The sequence below is a fragment of the Vipera ursinii genome, assembly GCF_947247035.1.
Source record: "Vipera ursinii genome assembly, chromosome: 2".
Lineage (NCBI taxonomy): Eukaryota > Metazoa > Chordata > Lepidosauria > Squamata > Viperidae > Vipera > Vipera ursinii.
In genome coordinates this window covers 241,612,212-241,622,558 of record NC_139513.1, presented here as the reverse complement: position 1 = coordinate 241,622,558, position 10,347 = coordinate 241,612,212, and the positions used below count along the sequence as shown (strand labels likewise).

At 37.9% G+C, this 10,347-nt stretch overlaps 1 protein-coding gene across 1 annotated transcript in view; it reads left to right on the top strand.

Moving 5' to 3' along the window:
* Positions 1-3,711: 3,711 nt before the first annotated feature.
* Positions 3,712-10,347, top strand: part of SNX24 (sorting nexin 24) — an 84,588-nt gene continuing 77,952 nt past the window's right edge. Inside the window, exon 1 of the mRNA XM_083356272.1 lies at positions 3,712-3,800. Coding sequence (XP_083212398.1) covers positions 3,741-3,800 — 60 coding nt within the window. The 5' untranslated portion in view covers positions 3,712-3,740. The remainder of the gene's footprint in view (positions 3,801-10,347) is intronic.

The window sequence follows — 10,347 nt, the reverse complement described above, 5'->3', positions numbered from 1 at the left end:
ATACAATTTGGCAAATGGCATATCATTTTTTTAAAGAAAGATCTTGTGTAGTTTTTATGTTCCTGAAAGAAGTTTAAATTCTATGGTTAAAATACTTGTCTCAGTGGAAACATGAATTTTGCAATCTCCATTTCCTCTGAAAACTTCAGGATATGATCTTTCATAGGTGCAGAAGGACATACTAAAAAAAGCATGGAATGTACCCTCTATAATGCTACAGAAGTACAATGCTATAGTTATTCACAAAAATATGGTGTTGTGTGTAGCTGGCAGGTATTTTGGCAACTTTATTTATGTTATTTCCAGGGTTGCAGTGTTTTAGCTCCTTATCATGAGATAAATTTACGCATACATGTAACAATCGCTTGAATATTTTCTAAATTGGTCCCAAAGTGGAAATCCCACATAGAAGGTAACAACACATCTCAGTAAGCTCTATAATTTGGATGCATTTTTCCTATTAATGGGTGGAGGATTTACATGCTTGTTCTATGAAAAAGTATTAAAATAATGATTGTGTTGCTACATGACAGCTTTCCCCCCCTAATGTTATCTTTCAATGGCAGTAATTACCTTCATGATTTACTACTACAATATTGCAGCAAAATATTTTGCCTTTTTTTGAATTAACTAGTGGAATAGCCAAGGTTGTTGATGGCATTGCATTGTTTGGAATGGTAAAAAAATAACGGACTGTAAAGAACTCCAAAGGGATTTTCACACATTAGGAAAATCAACAACTGTTATTTTGGGTATCAAAATAGCAGATGTCAAGAACAAAATCAAGTTAAAAGATGGAAGAAGGAGAACATCAAGCAAGGAATAACACTACAGGAGAATATGGCTGCGAAATCTGACTTCCCTACTTGGAAGACCCTGAATAGGTTGAGAGTTGGAGTACCTAAATGTAAATTCAATATGCTCAAGTGGAGGCTGTTAGTAGATAGCTATATGAAAGAAGGGATAAAGAGCCTGGCCCATCTGCTGGTATGTTGGCTACTACCAGAAATGAGTACCAATAATGACTTATTTTTGGCCAAAGACAAAACCAAGAAGTTGGCTTCACTCTGTAGGTTAAAGTTTAGATATGAAAGAAGTCCCTCGTGCTGATGCTCTGGTATCTTGTTTCATCTCCCTCAGTTCCTCCATAAACTACAGAGAATGATGGGGTCCATGAGAGGAGTAGGTGACACAGGCACAATCCAATCCAAGGCCTCACAGTTCTGTCCAGGTAGCATTTAAGGCCTCCGATGGAGTATGCAGAAGACCAGCAGGCACAACTGCCAGTTCCCTCTGAAAACCCATCTGGCTCTGTCAGTCACTGAAGGAGAACCAGTCAAATATATCCTGCCTACCTAGTTGTATAGGAGATAGTTGTATAGGAGAATCTCATGGTAATCAGGACTTGAGCTGACCATGACAAGGAAGATACCAACATTTCCCCTAATTCCAGATCACACTGCCATTGATCCAATAGGAAAACTGAATCAGGTGTTTAACCACTGTCCCATGTTGGGCCCTGGATGATCTGGGATAGACTCAGGGCTGTCATTTTAGCCATGAAGTCCTGAATCAACTCAGACCCACACCTAGGGAAGACATACTGAATTTCCCCAAGATCATAAATCTGGGAATCTCCATCACCAACTGAGAAATGGAGACCAGAAACTCAGCAGAGATTGTTATGCAAGAGGAAAATTGGTACAATAGCAGCAGTCCCAAATGATCCTTAAAGCCCAACTTAGTAAACAGAGCCTCATATCCATCAGCCTGAGGAGTGGCTGCCCTGAAAGCCTTAAGTGACTCTTCTCTTAACACACCTCTTCTCCTGCCCTGGTACCTTTGCTAATGCCATACATGAAACTCAGTAAGCACATATTTGAAAGGGCCACCCTGACTTCTGGACCCAGCCAGGTCTCAGTAATGCATGCCAGATTAATGTTTGCTGAGTCTTCGGAGAAGGGCGGGATATAAAATGGGATAAAAAAAAAATAAGCACTAAGCATGGAATTATTTATTCCCTGATATTCTTGTATCAATAGCACTAAAATGTAGCTCTGATAATAATCTGTAGTGAAGATAATGCACCATTCAAAAAATTTAAAAGGGAACATACATTCATAGAGCTGTATTTAGCAGCCTTTATTTTAATAGGTTAGCTTAGGAAGAATGATCCATTTTGCATGAAATACGTATTTGGCAAGAAGATATAAATGGATACATTTGGTCACTGAAAGTTAATCATTAACCTCTTATCTGAAACTTCTGGGGGGGTGGGGTTTATGCTAACATGATCAACACCAAAGAGGGAGAAAAGTCTGTGAACTAAGTTCAAATCCTAATACTCATGGAGTTTTCCTGGCATTTGTCATTCTCTCTTCAAATATTTTTTTTCTACTTCTCAGTCTAGTCTACACAATGGTAGTGTTTGGTGGTGGTCCATTTTATGTTGCTTAATCAGACAAGTTTGTCCAGGTGTCTGTCTCTGTTTAGGATATGATCAGAACTAAGGCTGATTCCAGTCAAGGTACTTAAGTGCCATCTCAATTTCTTTGGAATATAGTGTATGTTATAAATGCAGCTTCTAAATACATTTTTGAATTGGCTTGGCAGTATTACATTAAGATGGTAGGTATGTCTATGGATATTAATCTGTAAAGACCTACTGGAATGCTATGAAATTTAAAATCTTGATAATTGTTTTCTCCCACAGCAATATTGTCTGTAGCAGCAAAAACTGAATTTCAGATTGTATACAACGAGCCTATTTCACATGTATTTACAGAATTAACCATTTATACGGGAGAAAAAAGGCTTGCATCTCCTTAAATAGAGATCAATATTTGAGTTCAAGTAAACACAAGGCAGCAAAGAACACGAGCCCAAAGAATCGAGGAGTTTGCCATTTTTAAGCGTGTCAAGAGCGCATCTTTTGCAATCTTAACAGCTGTCCTCCACGTAAGAAAATGTGCGTTTTATTTTACAACTCGCAGCCACTTTATTTTTCGTCCTTCTATTTACGGTCTAGCTCTAGCCCAGGGGTAGGCAACCTCGGCTCTTTTATGACTCATGGACTTCAACTCCCAGAATTCCTGAGTCAGCATAGCTGACTCAGGAATTCTGGGAGTTGAAGTCCATGTGTCATAAAAGAGCCGAGGTTGCTTACCCGTGCTCTAGCCTATATATGAACATTACTACTGGGTGACATTTCAGATTGCGCATTCCAAAAAAGGCGTTCCCCTTAATCAGTACTGCCTAACGCGTCAACCTACAATTAAAGCAGGGGCGGAGGAACCTAGGGGCCGTCCTTACCCAAAATTGCTGCAACCGCTTGAATAATGCTTGCAGAAACTGTTGCTAAAACTATCGCAGCCTGCAGCAGGAGCAAAGATAACATTCCCTCCGGCGCACAGGACGCCTCCCGTATCGCCCGAGGCCAGGAGAGGTGGGACCAGCGAAGGCAGCCTCTTCCCCCACCTCCCCCCTCCGTTTCCCTTTCCCGGTCCATCTTGCACCAGGAATCACGTGGGGCGAGAGAGGAGACTGCCGTTCCCATAGAGATAGAGAAAAGGTTGCCCTTGCTGGTCACGTGATTTTCACTGGCCCAGGGCTCCTTCCGCCAGGCTTTGCGCTGCCCGGGGGACGTAGAACACCCCCCCCCTACCCTTCTACGAACGCCTCTTTTTCCCCCCCCCTCCACCACCACCGTCCAGGAGCTGCGCTCGCGCACCGACCGTACCATGGAGGTTTTTATTCCTTCGTTTCGCTACGAGGAGAGCGAATTGGAAAGGGGCTACACGGTGAGTGGTGGGCGAGCGAAGGAGCTAATGACTCCCCCCCCCCCTGCAAAGGAGTGGGTGGTACAGCTCGGGGCCGGGCGTTGCTTCTTGGCTTCTCCTGAAGAAGCGCGCGCAGGCAATGCTCCTAAATAGAAGGGATTTGCAGCAGCGATGCGTTTGGGATGGCAGCCAGGTCGCCGACGAGAAGGCGGAAGATTTTAGTACTCAATTGATTTTGCAGGATCCAACCTGGGTCGGTCACCGGGACCGGTGGTTTTCGTCTGATGTGTTTGGGGACTCGTGCTGGAGCCCATTCCTCAGGGAACTTTTCTCTCTAGCAGAGTGTGCGCTTTGGGCTATGTGTGCGTGGTATTCATAGGGTGCCTGGTTTATGTGTCAACAACCAAAAAAGCCACACGCAACCAGGCACCATTTAAATACCACACCAAAAAATAGCCCAAAGTGCGCACGCTGCTAAAGAGTCGTTACCTAAGGATGGGCTCCAGCATGAGCCCCACAACTCGGAAGACTAAACCTCTGGTCCTGGTGACCAACTCAGATTGGATCCTGCAACGTTATCCTGAGACACCTATATTCACCTTCCTTCATAAACTTATTTTGATTTTACTGTAAATCTAGTGAATGGTTGGGTTGCCATTTGAACTCCTCATTCTATATCATTGCTACCTAGTTACCCAAAGACCTGAGGGCATTCTAAGTGGACTATGATGGAAGATTTGGATCAGATTTTTGATTAAAAAAAATTCTGGGTCTTAGGGACAATTTATCCTTGAGCATGTGTGAAATGTTCCATAGAGATACATAGCACAACCCATACACACAAAAGACAGCAGTTCAACTTACAAATACAAATTCTGCTGGATGTTTCCTCACAAATCATGAGTTAAACGTAGACAGAAACTCTTTTACTTTCCCTAATTGACCAAAACTAAAAATAACTTCCATCCTTCACTTCTCTCTGTAATAAGTGAGCTGATGCTAGAGACAAGCTGTTGAATCTGACTTTAAATGGGAGGGGCAAGTCCCATTCATTCATAATATGAATGAAATCTGATATATAATTCAAACAAGATAGACATGTCACTTATGAGGAGCCTGCAATAGGAATTGAGTCAGTTTGGATAGGGTGGTTAATCTGGAAAATCAAATTTTTGACACTTCTGGATTCTGCTTTGCATTTAGGAGATTGTCCGAAAGTAGAAGTGCCTTTAACTGATTTAAGGCAATGAGGCACAGTATGCAGCCATTCCTAATGAATTAGACCTCCCTCTGCCTTAGCTAAATTAAACTGGATTGGTTTCTATTTGGAAAATATTGGTCTGGAAAAATGCTGATGGGCAAATATTTGAGATGGAGCCAAAATAAACAATTCCACTGATTACTGTGCCTCCTGCTCTAGATTTCTTTGCTTGACTTAGTTACAGTACAGGTAGTCCTTGACTTACAACAGTTCATTTGGTGACTGTTCAAAGTTACAACGGCACTGAAACTTGACTTATGACCATTTTTCACACTTACAACCATTGCAGCATCCCCATGGTTATGTGATCAAATTCAAACACTTGGTAACTGACTCACATATCTGATGGTTGCAGTGTCCCAGAGTCGTGTGATCAGCTTTTGTGACCTGAGAAGCAAAGTCAATGGGGAAGCCAGATTCACTTAACAACCGTGACCAACTTAACGACTGCATTGATTCACTTAACAAATGTGGCAAGAAAGATCACAAAATGGGACAAAATTCACTTAATAAATGTTTCACTTAGCCACAGAAATGTTGGGCTCGATTATGGCCATAAGTTGAGGACTACTTAATGCTTTAGTTCTAGTAAGCTTGAGATCTTTTCATATAATATTCCCTAGCATTTATTTACTACAGTATTCTCTACCCTAAAATCTGATGGAAGTCTGTTGTCTTGGCAGAGGCATGATTGATGAAGACAATAAAAAGAGGTACTTAGTGGCTACATTTAAACTCTGTGCCTCAGGAAGCCAGGCCAGCACTTACTCAGATGGTCTTTCGTCAGTTAGTTAAGAACTTCCTATTTATAAGACTACCAGTTCTGGGCTATTAAACCACAAGTGGCATGAAAAGCCAGTTTTTTCTACCTTTTGGCTGCCATCTCAGGTTATAGACTTGGTAGCCCTATTATTCAGGAAAACATTTGTTTCTCAGTTAAGTGTACATTTCATTTGATTATTTTCTGTGGTATTAGTCTGCTGCTTTGTAGGAAAATCTTACTGCACTTTTTTCTACACGTTTTTTTAATTTTGTACTGTTGTCAGTTGTTGTTAGTCTTTGTGATAGAAGGATAATATACATTTTCATTAAAATAAAATAACATTAACTAGCCTTTCATGACATTAACATTTCTGGGATTGGTAGATTTGAGTTCTCATATAGAGGACTTGTCAAAACTATTGGCTGATTTTCTTGAGTAGACACTAACTTTACAGAAGAATCACAATTAAATATTTTTGAAATTTAGTAACATGCATTCAACTCTCTCATCTTACTATTTTTGTTTAGTGGAGTTATTTTTATGCCACCTTTGTTTTTATAAATAACTCAAGGTGGAAAACATATCTAGTAGATTTAGTACTCCTCTAATTTCCCCACAACAACCCTGTGAGATGAGTTGGGCTGACAGAGAGTGACTGGCCAAAGTCACCCAACTGTCTTGCATGTATAAGGCAGAACTAGAACTTACCAACTCCTGGTTGCTAACCTAGTGCCTTTTTAAGTCTTCATCCAATTCATGCTATTCTTTATTTATCACTCTATCATTGTTTGATAATGAGATTTAAACCAAAATTTAAAACAAAATAATATGCAGCTTATGTATAAGATTTGAGTGCACTACTTTCTACCATTTTTATTGAACCCAAAAAAGCACTAATTCTTGGCATTTTCAGAATCATTACAGCAATATAACTTTTTAGAGAAGTTATTTTGGTGCCTTTTCATTCGACAGTGAGATTCTATGCAAACCTTCTAAGGAAATTGAGTATCTGTTGTATGTGGAAAGATTGCTTAGTGATATGTTTTCTTCAAATTATACTAGTCAACATTTAAGCTTTTTACTAACACTTTAAATTGATGAGTGGATCTCCAAACTATTGATTTCTCTGCTTAAAAATGCAACAGTTGTTCATAATTTGGTACTGAATAACCTTTAAATGTAGACATTTTGTGAACATACCCTTGGGGAGCAATTTAACTTTAAAATGACACCCATGAGCACTTGTTATCATTTAAGTGTGATTCTTTTGCCAATGACGGAAGAGCAAATACTAGTTAGATTTCTAATGTTGATCCCAGTATGAGGAAACCACCTGAATAAAATAATTTGTGCTTGACTCATATTGATCAGAAACATTTATTGGTATGTTATAGGTCAAGGTGACATGTGTTTAAGTAGATCAAAGTGCAAAGGGCATATTTGACTGACAGGCTTAGAGTGTTCTTAATTAAGTTTTCCCCTCTGTCCTGCTACCTTTTAATAGCCTTCATGTAATGCTTCCTTAAACCACGTTTTAGAAAGATGAATAAGTTTACCAATCCTTAGACCTACTCTTGCCACTTGCCTTGTTAATTCTACTTAATTATTAATTAAGTTAATTATACTTAATTATTAAGTAAGTACCTCTTCACAGTCTAATGGAAGATTATGTACAGATTAATGTCTTTAAAAGTATTTGGAATGTGCTTTGGAATAGTTTATTATCTTTCTCTTCTTTTAATTTTGAAATGTTTGGTCTAGTTCATTAAGTTCTTCTGTGAATAAAGCAATACATAGTACAGACTATAAAAATACAGGTTTGATGTTGGTAAAGAAAGACCCATCACTATGTATTTGGCTTAATTTTAAAATTTATAGTTATAGATTATAGTTATTAATACCAATTATTTTACAAATATTTTAAGAATATAGTCATTGAGGTCAAAAACCTGGTCTAAATATAACCAAGCTATCTGTTGTTCTTTAAAAGAATAAATGTTTGTTTCAAATGCACAATAATCCATAGTTTTTTTAGCCTGTACTAAGGAAAATTACTTGCAGAAAACATATCCACTTAGAAAAATGCATAAAAATAGATGTAGAGTGAATGTGTATGAACATACATATATAAATGTGTGCGCAAGCACACACACACACACACAAATTGACAAGTTTCCCTGTTCCTAAGTGAAAGTCTATTTTGGGATCTGAAATAATTCAATATGTGTTTTAAATTCTGCAGTAGATATTCACACTGCATAGATACAGTTTACTACTTTAAATGTTGGGCCTTCTCATATAGTTGACATACGGTATATAATTTCTTGAAAATGCATACGGTAGCTTTCTTTAAATAAAATTTCTAGTATAAAACATTAATTATTCCTGTTTGTCTATTTTTGGTAATAAAATTATTATTTAAAAACAGTTTAAAAGCCATGCAGATGAATACTTATATGCTGTAATAGGGCTTCAGACTGGAGAAAAATGAAATCCAATGTCTCCTCATCATTCCATTCATAATCTCAAAGTAAGGAGCTTGATTATGTGGTGAAATAATCAATAAGATAGCTGTAAGTACGTATTGATTAGGGAAATTGCTTTTATAAAATGTAAACAAATTTCACTCTAGCTGACTTGCTTTCTTCTTTCTATCTGCATTCAAATGAGTTTTCTTAGGTACTGTGATTGAGAAATACATTAAGATGAGTAGAATCTGCTTTTAATGGTGTTTAGGATCACAGTATGTGTGTGTGTGTGTGTGTGTGTGTGTGTGTGTCTGTTAAAGTTATTACTTTAGTTATGTAACCTACATGCTGCTTTACATAGTATCCAAGTATCTTCTAATATTGTTTAGATGCTATTACATCTTGTAACCCACTATTTACATGTTATACTACCTATTAGCACAATATGTTCATATTCATGAATATATCCAGTAGTGTTACTATTTGCATTATAATATATTTATGTTACCTATTTGTATCATAATATATTCTTAAACATTTCAAACAATGATTGATTGATTGATTGATGTTTCTTTTCCAGCACTTAGTTTCACAATAGGTTTATAGCAGTTTTTTCCAAATAGTAACAATTATGTTTCAGTTTTTAGATTGAAATACTTGGAAACTTCTTAACAGTAACAGAGTTGAAGGGACCTTGGGGCTGTTCAATCTCTTCTTAAACACCTCCAATGATGGGCCATTTTTGTTGATCTTATATGAACCGTTTCCAAAGTCTCTCTATCCTTCAAGGGGTGAAGGTGTAAACAAGTGTTTATCATTGAAATAATACTTACAAACTAGACAAAAGCAGAGTCAGTAGAATACAGGGCAGGAAAAGGAGCAGATAGCCCAAGGGTCAATCCTTGTTGTAAAAATGCATAGCAAGGCAACAGATGTTAGCAATGGCAATAATGCTTCTCATATTACTCATAGTTCCGTAAGCTTCCAGTTTTTACCACTTATTTCTGAATAAAATGTGTTGTTGTTTTTCTATTCTTGGTATGGTCAGAATAAGTACCATACATGAACAGAGTTAGAAAAACTGTAGACTGTTGCTAACAAATGAAGCTAACAGAATTAGTGATGATTCAGTCATATGTTCAATACAAGTGGAGAAATTGTATGGATTACAGCACAATATATTGAAAGGAATCGGTGGACCAATCGGGTCAATCCGTTTCTACGTAAAAACATGCCCTCCATTTATATTACCATATATTCTTTTTATATGAAAGGAAACTTGTCCAAATCTGATCCAGAAAGCTGTGCAAAACCTTTATAATGGGTCAGAGAATATTTATTTGGTAGGTTTCACTTGGGCCAATAATTACTATAAACTGCTACAAAATCCCTCTTGGTGCCACTGAGATAGTACAAGATAGCAAGGAATAATAAGTTTGTTGCTTTTGCTGCAATTCTGAAAACCTGCCTCTCTTGGTTGATTCATTTAGCATCACTTAGGTGCTCGCTGTCAGAAATACTTTTAAAATCAAGGACCTCAAGTCCTCAACTTATGACAGGTCTTTTAAGTTTGAAGTTATGACTGACCCTCCTGTACTATAGTGGTCATACATACATCCTCCGCTGGATGTGTAAATTGCACTTTGGGTACTTGTCAACCAACCCAGCTCATCTTTACAGCCATTTGCAGCATCCTGAAATCATGTGATACTTTTTGTGACACTTTGTGACACTTTTTGCCAGTTTCCAGTATTTACTTCCAGTTCTGGCAAAAAAGCACCCAAGGGTGGAAATCGATTTGCTTAACCATGGTGTTGACTTAACAAGCATCATAAAAAAGGTAAAATAAACTGGATCTGGTCATGTGATGCTTTGACCTACAACTGCAATACCTTACAACTGTAATTCCAGGCTGTAGTCGCAAGCTGTAGAAGTGTTAATGAACCTCAGGCTACAGTGAACCTAAAATCCTTTTTAGTACTATAAACTGTGAATTCAAATTATTATTGAGTGAACATTAAAGCAAATCATTCAGCATCTTGCCCTAGTTTTAACTTTTGCTTTTGGGGTGATTAA